Source organism: Prinia subflava, chromosome W, assembly GCF_021018805.1.
Source record: "Prinia subflava isolate CZ2003 ecotype Zambia chromosome W, Cam_Psub_1.2, whole genome shotgun sequence".
NCBI classification, from domain to species: Eukaryota; Metazoa; Chordata; class Aves; order Passeriformes; family Cisticolidae; genus Prinia; species Prinia subflava.
The window spans coordinates 6,514,863-6,530,869 of record NC_086282.1 but is presented as its reverse complement, the minus strand read 5'-3'; the positions used below and the strand labels follow the sequence as shown (position 1 = coordinate 6,530,869).

The following is a 16,007-nucleotide window of genomic DNA, read 5'->3' as shown; positions in this document are numbered from 1 at the left end:
TGGTAGAATTCCATGTCACTGATGCAGGAAAAAAATTTCAAATTTGTATGGCAATGTGGAGTTCCCAGTGTTTTGTATAGGTAAGAAAAATTCTGACTAAAGCAGTAAGAGGATCCTTAATAGACAACACTGATTAAACATCCAGTTTCTGTATATAAGTGAAAATTATTTGTTCTTGGAATGGGAATAATTGTAATTTGTATTCCCTTAAACCTACTTGCTGTGGAAACATTAAGGAGTTATTACATAAGTACAAAACAAACTACTTACAGATGTTTGAATTGGTAACAAATTGCTTTTGCAAATCCCAAGCACTGTACCATCATAAGATTTTGCATAGGAGAAAGCTACCTCAAAAATAAAATCAGCTTCTCAAATTGCTGAGTGTAGAGGGAGAGGAAAAGGGTGAACATCTTGAGCAGTTGACTGTGGGTGTTTGCTGCATTCACCTATTCCCCCTTAGTTACTTGTAGCTGTGACAAAACATACTGCAGACAAAAGAGGGATTTAAAAAATCAGCATTTTCCTTCATGTAAAATCTGAGATTATTATATTTTTTTAAGCAGAAAGAGCTCTTGCAAATACTCCAAACTAGTGTGTTTTGGGGCAGCTATTTGAATAAAAACTTGCTTTTTCATGGCTTGCATTACTAGGCTCTTGTCACACAATAGTTAGTTTGCAGCTCATCCTGGGAGGCTTAATTGCTGCTCAAGTTCTGTTTAAATGGCAGTTGGATTTTAAAGGAAAGCAACTCTAGGAATACAAAACAATGTTTGCTTTCTTCTTAGATATGTATGATTTTTTTCCTTCATGTCCTGAAGCCAGGGTCTCTATATGGGGCTGGAACAGAGGAACGCAGATACAGCCAATGTGGTTAAAACATACGTTCTCTCCTTTATTCCCGAAATGGCTGGTTTTATACAGTGTCAGATAGTTTACAGTTGCAGGTGCATTTCTATTGGCATTCAGCGTGAGAAAGAATGCAATCTTAGCTTAAGGCAGCCACCGTGTTTCTATTCTAACTGTTCTAGCTAAAGCATGCACACACCTTAACTTAAATTCTAACTGCGCCACAGGTTTATCTACTTCCACATGGGCCCAAATCTGAGGCCTAGCAGGCCCAAATCTGAGGCCCAGTTTGGGATAGCTCAACCTTCATTCCATAACACATCCTGCTCTTGCTACAATGTCCAAGTTCACTTGCAGCAAGTTGTACACATATGGTTCTCACCAGCATCTGCCTGCCCTACAGAACTGTGAAAAGGAATTGTGTTTTGATGGGATTTTTTGACTTTATGTTCCCCAGAATGAAAGAAAAACTTAATTAAGATTTGTAGTTAATATCTCTAAGGAAAAAACATTGTAAGACTTTACTTTGGCTGCTTTTGTTCTGAGATCTAGAAGTCCATTTCCATTACTGGACAAGACTGGCAGATGAACTGCAATTAAAGGCACACTAGCAAAAGAGATTAAACGCAGGAATGACAACTGACAGTGTGGGCTTCCTTCAGTGCTTTTTGTTGCATACAATGTGCAGCTCTAAATCCTGCTCAGTTCACGTTTTAATGAACAGCTTTATGCTGTTAACCTTGGGATCTATTATCCTGAGCAATACACAAGCATTCCTCTGCCAAATGAAAACTTTTTCTTTTCCTTCTTCCCCACAGGAGGAGAGGTTCCATACACAACCCTGGCAACCCGACTGATGATGGGAGTCTGGTGGCTTTTTGCTTTGATTGTCATCTCCTCCTACACGGCCAACCTAGCAGCTTTCCTCACCATCACACACATTGAGAACTCCATCCAGTAAGTTTATAAAGAATGATTCAAGGTGTTATAAATGCCAATCCAATAGTCCAATTAAAATATAATTTGGTTTATTAAAAGATCAAATTACAGAATTTTGGTAAAAACCCCCAGCGGAGATACATTGACGATGACCCGGGTAAATCGTCAAAGGGTGAATTGGGACGCAGTATCTGGCAGACTGCCGTCCCCCCAAAGTTCACAAATTTGCCTTGTTCAGGGCTCGGGTTTATACACTTTATTTTGCCCCTGGCACAAGATTTCCCCACAGTCTCTTTGTTCACAGGACCGGTTATTCGAATTTATGGTCGTCTCCAGTCGGCTGAAAAGATTTTTCTCTGGTAGTGTGAGGTGTCAATTTCAGGCTTCCCGTGGGTCCGGGGATCCAGGCGATGATGGTGCTCTTGTTAGCGTAGGAAAAACATATAACCACGCGAAGGCGATCATATGCGGTTCTTTATTCAAGCGCGCAGGACACAGAGGTGATGATACACCCAAATCTGGTGTCCAAGGAATACAGAGTAGATTTGTGATTTTTATAGTTTAAATTATACACATGTTAACTAACCCCCACCCCTAGATACTGATTATCCTATTCCTTAGTTACTATCTTAAATCATACCTACGCTTCTACCCTGATCCACACTTGATTTGGTTAAAACAATGCTTCTCAATTATCCCCTGAGTTGCAGTCACACTTGATTCAGTCATTACAATAGCATGGAGCTGATTGCAGAAGCTGACGCTCGTTCCAAAGCTGAGTTGCGTCAAGTTCTAGTTGTACGTTCCCTACCTTCCCCCCCCCCACACATACCTCAACTTAACCCCGTGGTTAATTTATACAGAAATTATATTTTTTAACCCTCCACCAACACTCTGATGGCTTTGCTGCCCACGGGAGGAGAACTGATTTCTTATCTTAATGTGTCCTTCTTTCAGATACCAATCTCCTCATCTCCAGTTCCTAGCACCTTATTGTATCCCCCTGAATAGTAGTTACTGGGTGGTGCCGCCTAGGAATTCTAATTCCATGGCTGGCTGGAATTTAAGTTACAATTCATTTTATATTTTACCAAACCATAATTTTATTATGTTATTATCCCCAAAAAACACAAAGTAACCCGCTACATTTATTACACAAGGCAAAGGAGGGTGAACATAAATATACATGTAGAGGGGTATAAATGTTCTACTTAAATGTGAGAACAGGCATAAATTTTTATCCTCCTGAGAAGTAGTTGGAAAGTTAGAAAAATAACAATATACCATGGACTGTCAGTCTCCCTGGAGACATTTTGTTTTTAGGATTGAAATTTTTGGCCTCTAGCAGATGCTTTTCCCTGTGGCAGACATACATATGTATGTTTGCACACATACCTATTTCAGAAGAAGCAATTGAGTTTGAGATGACCACACAGTATCAGTGTTGGAAAAAGGAAAATATAAATTGCTGCTGTGTTCTCCAGCTCTGCTTTCCATTCAGATGTATTCCACAATACTTGCGTTCTGACACTTTGGTTAGGAGGACCCCAATGCTTCTTCAGTGTATGGGGAGCTCAAAGCTGGCTTCACCTATTCTTGCCAAGGCAGAGATGTGTTAACAGCAACAAACAGTAACAAACTCACTTGTAGTCATTTTTGCTCCTTCTCCTCCCAGGAGCTGTCTTGCTGCATAAGCAGATCATGTAGTGTCACCATGAGATTTTCCTAGTTTGATGAGCATTCATATTAAAGTAGAAGTGTGCACCTTCTCACGCTCTTCTCATGCAAATAGGAGATTGTGAAGTGTAAACATTATCATTGTTTTCACATTCCTCTCCAAGGAGAGGAATAGTTGTGTGACAGTCCCTTTGACCAATGTGGTTGAGAGGTGGGAATACCACCCTCCAATCCATGGTCACCTTGCTAAAAGTATATAATAGGAAGTAATAAACAAAGCAGAGATTCTCCTCTGCTGATTGCTGCTCTCCCAAAATCCTGACTCTGCATTTTACTTTAGCAAGGCTAACAGCGATAATATAGTTCTCCTTTTTCCATCTATTTCTTTAGTTGCTTCATGCCTCCCAAAAAATGAATGGCCTGGTCTTCTCCTGTCCCTTTTATGGTGAATTTTCCATCACACCTTCCAGTCTTTTTCCAAAGATCATGTCATCCTTCCATACCACAGGAACCTTTCTAGGTCTCATACCCTCTCTCTCTGCCCTTTTGTACTCCAGTATCCTGTCCTGCAGCTAGCTGCATGCTGACTTATCCTCGGTCCCATTGCTCCAGTGACACCCTTCACCTTCAAATTCTCACTTGTGAGTCAAAGCAGAGACTAGAAGTGAAGCATTAGCTAGCCAAGCACTGTGAGGGACAGCTGGCCGTTTATTCATAGCGGGTTAATCTTGAGCCTACAAGTCTGTGAAAGTATGTGAGAGTGATAAAATTACCCTTTCCTATATATCCTTCTTTGTGAAAATCACAGAGAGACTTTAAAAAAGAGGAACATTTCACTGTATTTCTTCCTTCAGAAAGGTAAGAACTTGACCTTCAAGTCAGGCTCAACGCTGACCTTAGGGAAAATTCTGTTTTCCCAGTCCAGTCATTAAGTCCTTGACTTGTGTGTATCATCACCTAAAGTCTTTCTGCCTCTAGTTCAGCTGCTTTCAAAATCTCTCTGAAATTCCCCTTGAGACAGTGAGCCACTCTCACAGACTGAGCAGGGAGAGCCTTGGCCTCCTGTGAATTCACAGTTCAGGATCAAGCATCACTGCGTGACAGCAGTCACTGTGCTTGCACAAAGATACTTCTCCTCTAGGTGAGGATTTTCTATGTGCTAAAACCAATCCAGGCTTTCACATAGGTTGGTAAACATCTGCAATAGCAGACAAGTTTCATTTGCAATTGAAGCCCAAGTTGGACCCAAGAGCAGATGTCACAGGTGCCTTTCAGAACGTGGTCCCGCCCTGCCCAGGCTAGCTCAGGCACCACAGCAAGCAGCAGGTATGGCTGGCAAGCAGTGCAAGCCAAGCCAATCCAGTGGGTTTTTGGTTCTGATGAGACATTGAGGCCCAGGTGGCAAGGGGCAGATGACAGCGGAGAATGAAGGGAGGAGCCGGCTGAGTAAGTCCAAGGGAGTTTATTTGAGGGGCCAGGCGGAGCCTCCCCACCTGCCAAGGACTTGCTCTGACCAAGCCGATTTTGGCTTTTTCAGACCCCCTTTTATGGGGGGGGGGGGGGGGGGGGGGCAGTACAGAGGGCGGTGAGGAGGGTACAACCAATTGGGTTCAACACAGGAGACGCTAGGAAGGTGCCTGACACAAACGAGGACCACACACAAGGGAGAGGAGGGAATTTTCCCTGAACCTAGCCTATCACTTGAAGCCCCTCAGAACTTTCTAGCTCTGAGGCATGGCCCTGGGGTGACAGGCAGGCTCCAGGGAGGAGGGGGGAAAGGACTGACACCTAACAGTTACTGGGAGAGTTCCAGGGGCAACTATCAGGAAGGCAAAACAGGGGGTACAAGGAACAAACCATCTTACAAAGAGTTTAGAAAAACTTAAAAAATATAAAGAGCTCATTAACACACCACTACAAGCAGAAGCAGTACTTAACTTTGAGTGCATGGTTCTGTCCTGACTCTTGGGTGATGGAGGTGGAGAGAGAAGTTGGTATTCCATGGACCAAACTGCCCAAATTGCCCAGGTTTTACCAGTCCTTACATTCCAAATTGGAATTTTTCTATGGTTATTATCCTTTCTTGTTGCTGGAGATCAGCCAGAGTCAAGACAGCACTCAATATGAGTTAGAAATCTTGCTCGTTTATTCAGCTATTTGACATACATTTATACTGTGCTAAGCATATCATGCACCTAACTCTGAACATCATTGGTTAAACCATAGTGTTCACGCGTCCTTGCAGTATACATAATTGGCTTAGAAGCTCTGTTCACGAGGCTAAATGCTGCAAATTTTCCCCAACTTATGGTCAATGCATCCTGTCTAGCATCCTGTTATGGCTATCGCTCCAAACTTTACTTCATCCTTATCCGATCTAAAAAACAGTTCAAGGACGTTTCAGCTTCTACTCATCCTTTAGGCTAAGAGCAGGATTGTGCACATGTCCCTGCTTTTCCAGCCATACATCCACACTTTCTTTCTGAGGTAAGAACCTCACCACTTTCATCTATTAGAGGGCTCTATGCTCTAAGACAGAGATGTATAAAACAGACTAAAGTCATGAGGAAATGAGAAAATTACTCCCCTGATACAGTTGTATTACCAGTTAAATCAAGTTACCATTTTCTTTTGTGTTCTCAATAATAGATTTTGAGATGATGCAATGCTGCTGGGGTATTTTGACACAACTCAACCATTTGACTCTGTATTCTGAATTATAATCCCTTCAAAATTTGTATGGGAGTAAAGTGATATTCTGTGTCAGTGTTTGTCAACACTGATCTTGATATTTTGAGGGAAGTTGATTTAATTATTTTTTAAAGTTTTAAAACATTTCAATTTGACTAAGGCCTGTGAAGAAACAGCATAGAATTTATACATGCAAAATAAATTATAATGATATATTCACTCATTCAGTTTGTCCTTACAAGAATGAAATATGCTTCTTGCATTCTGCTTTGAAATCATATCCCTTCAAGTTTTGAAGTAGTCCAGAAAAATGTTACTTTGACAAATGTCTGTATTTTCTTATGATGTTTAAAAAAGAATAAAATATACCTAAACTGTAATTTAATACATCTTCAGCTTTTTCTTCCAGTTTATTATTATGTCACTAGAAAAGCCTCAGTGGAATTTTGAAGTTATTATGTACAGTTGGGACTACATTGGTCTTCGTGCTGTATTATTTATGGGCAGAGTCACTGCAAATGTTTTATTCAGTAGAAAATGTTGCAGCTGGAAAGCTCTTGGAATGAAAGAACAGACTTTTTTCAACAGCACTTCTAGCTCAAAAATAGAGTAATTAGATGTGTTTAGTATCCATTCGGTAATGAAGTTATTCTAACTATGGTATGAGTATAAAACTTTAGTTTACAAAACTGCCAAAATTGGAACTTAAGCCAACACATAAGAGAGATGATGTTTGTTTATCATGCTGAATTACTGCAAAGTGGAAAACATGAATAAGCAATAAAGAAAAAAGCTGATGCTTCTTTTTTCTGATGCTTTTTTTTTTCTTTTTTCTTTTTTTTTTTAACAGTTCAAATTGTACCTTGGTGAGCCTTCAAGGCCAGAATGGAAATGAGTATAAGCATTTAAAAAAATAATCCAGATTCTGCTAGTAGTGCTTGTCAGCTTTAGATAAGCCAGAAAAAAAGGAAAGAAATTGAAGTCAGTTGGTTTGCACAGATATAAAAAGTAGTTAATAGTTTTTCATTTCAGATTTCCAGCTAGCATCAGATATTACAGTATGTTGTTGTAGGTATGGTCTTTGTGATATCTTTTACAAAAGATAGGAGGATTCAAGCGGCCCACAGCACATTTCATTTCCATTAAACATTTGGTAGTTGCTGCATTTCAGCTTTTGGATATGAAGCTAGTTTGTGTTCAGAGCTCTTTCAGCTTCCCTTGCTCAGTTGGTGTGAAGTCTGGGCCATTCTTCCTAGTCAGTGCCTCATGGTATCCAGACCTCTATTTTGAGTAGTAAAGCATGAAAAATTTTATTAATCCATCCACTAAGGAGGACCCTTAGAGAAATGTGTTCCTTTCTCTATAGAGTTTCAAAGTAGATCTTTGCTGTATAACTTCACTTGATGGCATTTGTGTTCTGCCTAAATGTTCAATTTGAATCAAATTTTTTTCAGTTTTTAAATTAATTTAGAGAAAATAGAAGAAAAAGAATGAGTGTTAAATCTGCTTTTCCAGAGAAATGGCTACTCTTAATATTTTAGGAGCTCAACTTTTCACCCTCTGCCAACACACAATATCAAGAGCAGAGGCACTCAAGTTCTAAAGTAGTTCCTGGATGCATCTTTTGTTCACACTTGACCCACATTGCAGATGACATTTAAATCAAGACAGTCAGCCTTTCAAATGCCAAAACACTGTGGCAGCAAAGCATAATTTCTATGCATTTTAAATCTTTAGATCGCTTTCTCAAATGCAACATAATAGTAATTAGGAGTGGCTTTTCTTGGTAAATGCCAAATAAATGTGGAGGTCCTGAGCTATTTCTAGGAGGTGCTCATGTTCTGGATTTCATCACTGAGCCAGTGTTGACATCATTATGTATTATGATTCCTTTAGGACCAAATTAGAGTCCATTGGCAGAGATTGATTTTATTCAAATCACTGCACTGTTTTTCTGGATTAAGAGAGGGTGTCACCACCTTCTTATGGGCACTGACATTTTGCAGGCAGGTTGTGGGAGTGGGGTGAACAAAGAGGTTAAAGGATTTGCCATTTGAAAGCCTGGTGTTAGGTGGTTTCAACTTTAATCCACTTCTAAAATGTCAAAGTGGAAGAGTTTAGATTGTACATGTTGTGGGGGAAAGATGTACATGTGTGCATCTTTTGTCTGCTGTAAAATCAGTTCACATTATGTTCTTCATCTTATAACAAGTGTGTTTTGTTTGATAGGTGAGACCTCTGCCTCCAAAAATGGAGACATAGTGGGAAAACAGGTCTTTCTTTCTTAGCTATTCTTTTCACAACATTTCACTAAACCATGATTCACTTGAAGCTAAGAAGTCCTTTAGGCTGTATACAGCTCAGTGCAACTGACTACAGGATTTCTACAAGGGGGTTGCACAGAACACAGTAATTAGATATTGCCCGATGCATGTCGATTAATCTTTTCTTTAGCATGGTTCAGCATGCAGGGTTTTATTTAAATATTACAGATTTTTGCCACAGCTCACCCTGACAACAGTCAAACCCCCTGGCTTAATGTGCCTTGTTGCCCAACCCTAAATCTGCTTGTGAATTAATCCTTATTATCCTAGGAAAAAAACCCCAACCAACCAGACAAATGAACAAAATACCCCACAAAAGCACTGGAAAGCTTTATCTGAATTAGTCATAAATAAAGACTTCAGTGTAGGCCATGACATTGGTTGTTTTCTGATGAAAATTTAGTAACTAGTTGTTACAGTACAACTCTATGCAGCACTCAAGTCTAGCACAGCTAGGCTGAATTGATCTATAACCCAGGTTTACAAAGATATATTGATGCCCAAGTATCGAGATTTCTCTCGATAACTCCGAGGGTCCAGCCAGCGGAGTAATGGCTTAATAAAATAGCGAGACGGCTTCCCAGGATATGCTTTGTAAAATAAAGGTTTTAATAACAGCAAAAATAATAAACATTAAAAAATTAAAAGAGATAAGCCGAGCACAGTGTACCAAGCACAGTTACACAGGCTAAGGCATTCCCAAAAAGCCTCGTGCACCCCCTATGCAGGCCCTTTAGTACTCGATGGTCTAGGTGGGATTATTTGGCACTTTGCCCAATGAGATGGACACTGGGCTTTGAAGTGCACTTCCAAAGCCCTATCACTGTGTCTGTGCTGGTACTGAGCCAATTGCAGCGAGCAGGCTATAGAAAATTCTAGCTTAACTTCCTTATATGGAAACACCTGCTCGGGTACAGAAATGCACCCAAGTTTCTGACCTCACTGGTATTTTATCACCAGAAAGGAATTCAGTTACTTCTTTATGAAGCTGACTTTTTGCTTTTCGACATTTTTCTGTGTACTTTTTTAACACTTTTGGCTGACATGTTACCCATTCAGAGTCTAGGATTTGAATTCATAGAAAAGGGTATGCTTTGGAGAAAGAAACATATCCAAATCCTACTATGTTTTGCTTCTAGCTGGAGGCAGAGATAACTTTTTAAATTGCAAAGTAACTGATTTGTACTAAGCCATAAAATGAAAGTTACCTGACAACTGCTGCCTGATAAAGGTGTAGAATACTAAACAAAATCAACAAACACTGAAAAATACATCTATCTGTAAATAATTCTTCTTCAAATGACTCAATTCCTCCTCAGAATAGCCCTGTTGGCCTAGTTAATTTAGGATAATATTGATGCTGGGATAATATTGGTATTATCCCAGTAATTGAAATGAGAAAAAAACTTACCATAAAGGCCACACATATTTTTCCCCACAATGATGCATAAGTGATAGAAAAAACTAAGCTGAAAGACCTGACTGTGTGGTCACTTCCCCAGTAGATTTTTTCTGTATGCAAACTCAGTTAAAGGTATCTTATTTTTTAACAGTTTTTTCAACTACATCTGCTTTTTTTATATTTTTAAACAAATTTTATCATTCATTACCTTATTGCTTCAAAACTAGAAATTCAAAGCCAAAAAAAATTTAAAATGTGAAATTATCATTTGCTTACTCATGCTAATGAGTGCTTTTCTTTGCAGATAGTCCATCTGAGAACTATCGAAAAATTACATTTCAGTGTGGGTAATGGAATCAGGATTTGGGCATGAAAAGGTCCCTTGTAGTAATTAATTAGCTTGACAAATGCTTTTTCCTTATTTTGAGATCTGGTGTGGCAGCTGTGTGGTGAAACTGGGGGACTGGAAAAGAGTGAGGCTGAGGATTTACGTGTCCACTAAATGCATTTGTCTGAAAAGAGAATGAGTTGTTTAATCCAGGAACAGAGGTACACCAACCAATGTATAACCTATAAACCAGGCTGGAGGCAAAGCAATTTTAAGACTTCTTTCTTCTGTAAAGGAACCTCAGTGGTTTAATAATTCTAGTAGTTCTCTCAAAGTTTGTCATCTCTTTGTGTTGCTGTACTTTGTATTGTTGTAGCTTCTAGGTTGTGTGTCTCAGCAATATTCTGCAGAGTTGTGGGTTATTAAACAAACATCTTCTGTAGGAGGTCATATATATTATGATCCCATTTTACATGTTTGTGTGAGGGGAGGGAGTCACTGACGTGTGATAGATCTTTGCTGTATTTGCAGCTTGTCCGTGCAGCCGTATATACACATGGAAACCTCCAAAGCTCCCAAACTTCTTTCTTGCTCCTCAGCATACGGTCAGGTGAACCAGAACTTTGGGTTTACTGCCAACAACAGCATTTAGCACATCCATAGAGTTTACACTTACATTTGTCTTGCTTTTGTCCTCTTGTCATCATTTTCTCAGCATGGAACCTCACCTGCGACTGTGAAAAGGTGCAAGTAGGGCAGCTGAGAGGCATCCTGCATTTTAGGATAGCACATCTAAGAGTGAGGCACTGCAGACTCTTGTCAATGCCAGACATGGCAACTACAACATGCCTTCCTGAAGGCATTGACATAATTCTTCCCCTTGTTATTTCCCTGCTGGTGGTGCCTCTGTGTGTGATAGCACACTTGCTTCTCAGCCTGTTTGCTTCCCGTACCTGACTGTAGTACACTTCAAGACTAATAGCTCATATCTTGTGCTGGTTTGCCCTTCTGAAAATAACAAAGTTGCTTTTATTACCACAAGATATACACAGGAGCTCTTTTTGTTTTACTGATTTGTGGCAGCAGCTACACCTGTCAATTGTATCCTGCTTAGCTAGAACATATCCAAAAAGTGCTTTTTGGCTTGTTATATTAGAAATTATATGGCTATACAGAGTCTTGTAAAGTAATGGTTGCAATTTTACTGTGTTGTCACTAGAAATTGGAGACTGAATAAATACTTTTTGTACACTTTTCTGGTATGACAAATAATTACAGGACATTGCAGTATGCATCTTGTGACAGCTCACTGCACTGCTGGGTGCTGCCAGTTGATTACAGGAATGTACTGGTGCCAGCAGCAGTAACAGAATGGATGAATACAGTATGCTATATTTATCTAGTGCCTTTCATCAGTGATGCTTTTGACAGATAGACTGTCAGCACTTTGCACAACAATTTGCCTAATGGTAAAATAAGAAGCTCTCAGCAAGGCCCACTGCTGCCTAGCAGGGTGCCTTTCTGCCGAGCTGTGCTCAGCCTGGTTGTTAGAGGGTTTTATTCATCCCCAGGTACAGAACTTTGTCCTTGCTGAATTTCACTGCCCATTCCTCCAGCCTTTCTAGGCCCATCTGAACTTCAGCCTGTCCTTGAGCAGGTGGCCGGTCCCTCCATATCATGTCATCTGCAAACTTGGCTGGAGGGTGCTTGCTTACCTCCCCCAAGTCATCAGTAAAGAAATGTCCCAGGTTAGACCTCTGGGGTACCTGTTAGCAGCCCGCAGGTGAGATACACCGTGAGCATGACAATCCAATAGGGAATTTATCACATCTGCTTTCCCACACAGCTTTACCCTGTGACCTCCTTGGGATACAAGAATATTGTGGGAGGCAGATAGGCAGGCTGCCTTGCCAAAGTTAAGGTAAACTATGTCAGTATCTCTAGTCTTGTCCATAAATGAAGTAATTTTAGTGTAGAAGGCAACCAAATTGGTCGAGATGACCTACTTTTGATAAGTCAGTGTTGGGTGCTGCCAGTCAGCTGCTTCTCCTTATTGCAGGAGATCAAGAATGGGACATCACGCCATGATCAATATGATCAAGTGAAGCCATTTATTGCCTAGTTCTATTCATCTTTATACTTCTTTAAGGTATTAATCACGCGTTACATGCTGCTCTACAATTGGTCAAGCCCTAAAAGCATGTGCCTCTCTGCTTGCAGTGATTGGTTTAACATTTACTGCTCACACAGTGATTTTGCAAATTTCTATATGCTACTTTTTATCCAGTTCTGCATCTGGGAGTTGTTTTCTCATTGCTTCTTCCTTTCTCATGGCCTTTCAAGTTCTTGGTTCAACTGCTTACTCCTCCAAGTATGCTGATTTCTCATGGAAGCTTAGATTGTTCACATCTCCAAATACATTGAATCTTTCACGTAGGCTGGAGTTGGATTGCTCACGTTCACATGCCGTTGTTCTTGCAGAAAACTCTCCTCTACATCTCCTTCATGTGCTCAGAAGTGTGCTGAGGGGACTCACTCCATGAGGTTGGACAACCAGCAGTAATTCCATGAATCATCTTTTTTCGCTTTTTCAATATAGTCTGGATATTTTCTTTCTCTTGTAGCAAGGGCTCTCCCTTAGCCTCCTTCACCCTGCAAAAATTAAAGCAGGTGGCCTTGCAAGGACATGGGCCAGCTTTCTGAGCACACTCTGACTTCTACAGATGTAGTGATCCCAATTAATCCCTGCCTTGTCTGTCTGGGATTTAGCTGACCACTTACTGCTCATTGTTCATTGACTTCTTGAACTCTGCCTGTAGTCACAAAGGCTTGGGAGACCTTGGTGAGGAAGAGTGAGGAATGCAGGCATTGAGCACCTCAGCAATAGCTGTGATTGCTGTCCCCATCCACAGGGTCACACTCTTCTTGTTCAGCCTTTCAGTTCTGCAAAAGCTGTTCTTGTTACCATTGAAATCCCTCGAGAGCATCACTCTGACTGAATATTTCTAATGCTACCCAGAGTTGCTTGGAAATGTTTCTAAACTCCGCCTTTGAAGATCGTTCATGCTTCCACCATCTGTATGTTGTTTGGTGAGAGGAAGTTCTTTTTTAAATTCTTGGGGGTTTTTTCAGCAATTTAGAAGTGTAATAGATGACTGACTTGCTTTCCCTTGAGAAACCTACATGGTGGCTGTGTCTAGACTTCAGGACTGACCTTTAAAATAGTATTAATCCTTATTTCATTATGTTTATAAAACTTAAGCACATGACCTAAGTAGCTTACTTTTGTAATTCCCCTGACTGCTCTGGGAATACACAAGACAGAGAGTCAAACAGACTTGATTAGCATAGCTAGTTTGATAACCAAGATGCCATGGCAGGAACAAACAGAACTGTGAAAATTACAGGAGATGGGATTACACCTGCTTACGGGAAGAGAGAAGATTCAATCAACCTCTGCAAGCAAAGAATTGTTGTAAAATGCATGAGTTTTCTGTGTGTGATTTTTAACCTGATTATTGTACTAGAAATTATTAACCTGTCTGAAATAGTATATAAGCTTTTGGGAAACCTGAGTAAAATGGAATTCTGATCACCGAATCAGTCTTTCCGTCTCTCATCAATCGCCAATAGACTGCCACTTTTTAAAATATTTACTGCTTTCCTTTTGCTCACTGGCTGTAAGGAGGTTTCACATTTTTGCTGACAGCTCAGCCATTTTGTATTTAATCTTTCAGAACTCATATGTGTTTATCTGGACTTGATTTTTTTTTTTTTTTTTTTTTTTTTTTTTACTCTTCAGTTGCAAACTAACCACAGTACTTATTGTCCTGATGCCTTAGTCTACCAGGGTCTCATATTTTTCCTCAAAGAACAGGGCATGTCTTGGTCCTCTGGTAGAAGACAAATACACTTGGTTTCAGGAAATGTTACATGTGGCATCTAACCCTCACTTTGAGGGTTTTTAATACCATAGGTTATTTATTCCTCACAATTACATTTATCTTTTCCTTATAATTACTATGTTATCTGACTAGAATTTATCTCCTGGTCAATGTTTTTCTAAGCCCATATGTCTAAATTTCAAATGATTTCTTTTTTACTTACCTAACATCTAAACCGTTGCCACTGATCTGTATTGTTTTCTTCTTTTCCTGCTTTTTTTTTTGTTCATGGCATACATATCCTGTGAGATGTCATTATGTTTTCTTCAATGCCATCCCCACATTTTTCGAACCCCCACCCCATAGAGCCATTTTCACTAGCCTTCATATTTACATTTTTTAGAAAAACAGCTTAGAATTTGATGACTTTCCTACGTTGCTGTTTGCATTTTCTGTGTCTGCAATAAGCTTTTACAATTTGCTATTGCTTTCTTTAAGACAGCATTGATCTCCTTGATTGTCCTTATGTGTCATCCACTAGATTTGTGCAGTTTATACACAGTTAATTTGTGCTGGGGAAGCTGTAATGGGTTTTAAGCAGTAGACATATTGCAGTAGTTACTTGGAAATTTTAATTAGTGCCATTAAAGAATCAAAAGTATGGGAGAGCAATTCTACAGGAAAGGAAAATAAAGGCCAAGAGGTAAGGAAACTTTAAATGGTTCTAATATACTAATATATAGTTTTTAAGTTCAAAGCAAGTTTGGTTGACCAAACCCCATTTGGGATGCATTAGAAACTTCTAAAATGGTTCATTTATTTTGGTTTATAGAGAAGGGTAAGACTAGATAACATGTAAAGCAGAACAAATTTATTAGACTAAATAACATGAACTGTGATAACATGAAAATATGATGAAAAAGCAGTTCATGAAACTACATCAGAAATATTCTTATTGCTGAAAATAATAGAGGATGTAACCTATGAGATGGATGCACAGTTCAGTGCAGGAACACCCCCACCAAGCTGCCCTGCTGTCTCGGTTTGAGGGGGAGGTGAATTTTTCAGGGAGTTGTGGGCAAACCAATCAATGGTCAGGTTTGAATGTTGGCACTTTCAGTGTCCACTGAGGTGTTGGACACGCCTCCGAGGACACAAGGGGTTAAAAGCAGGGACTCCCGGACGGACCTCCTCTTTTTGGGTTCCAGTTTCAGCAGGGAAACATCTCCTCTCCTTGCTCAGCTTTAGGCTGAGTGGGGGAGGGGAACCATGTGGCTGGGCTGAGGAGAACAACGTGGCCAAGCTGAAGTAAGCTGGGGCCCGGAGGGGGGGGGGGGGGGGAAGAGAATGGACAGGACTGTAGCTGAGCTGGCCCCATCCAGGATGGAGGGGTGGAAAACTGTGGAGGTGCCTTCCGTGTGTCTCCCCCCCCCACCCCCCTCCGGGAGAAGATGCCCAGCTGCATGTGAGAGTTGCTGACCCTGGGAGTGCCTGAGCCTGCACCCTGCCGGGAGCCAGAAACTGTTAACCCTTTCTTGGCAGAAGGAAACTTTTCCCAAACATTGATTCTCATAGCTAGTAGCTTCAGAAGAGAGAGAGAAACAGCTTGGGACTGAGATGATAAAAAAAGATGAAAAGAATCCCAGATGGGCAGGGATGAAGAAGAGTAGCTTTTTGGGCTGGACTTTTCTTGCATAATGTTAGCCATAGACTGAACTTGAGTCTCTTTTGAACATAAACTGCATTTTGGGGTGGATATGGCCAGCTTGACTTGCTGCAGTGGAGCGAACAGAGAAGAGAGGAAGAGGGTGTAGTGGTGCCCTCTGCCCTCAGAGAAGAAACCCTCAGCCCCAGGGGAAAAATGGGGAGAGCCCGGCATGCAAGCATTCTTAAAAAGAGCCCTATATGCAGCT

At 40.5% G+C, this 16,007-nt stretch overlaps 1 protein-coding gene and 1 long non-coding RNA gene across 2 annotated transcripts in view; one reads left to right on the top strand and one right to left on the bottom strand.

Annotated features, from left to right (window-relative positions):
- The window catches only part of LOC134563453 (uncharacterized), a 468,018-nt gene that overhangs the window by 249,612 nt on the left and 202,399 nt on the right, over positions 1-16,007 (bottom strand). The gene's annotated exons all lie outside the window — the stretch shown is intronic.
- Positions 1-16,007, top strand: part of LOC134563452 (glutamate receptor ionotropic, delta-2-like) — an 845,768-nt gene that overhangs the window by 681,266 nt on the left and 148,495 nt on the right. Inside the window, exon 12 of the mRNA XM_063421373.1 lies at positions 1,668-1,806. Coding sequence (XP_063277443.1) covers positions 1,668-1,806 — 139 coding nt within the window. The remainder of the gene's footprint in view (positions 1-1,667; positions 1,807-16,007) is intronic.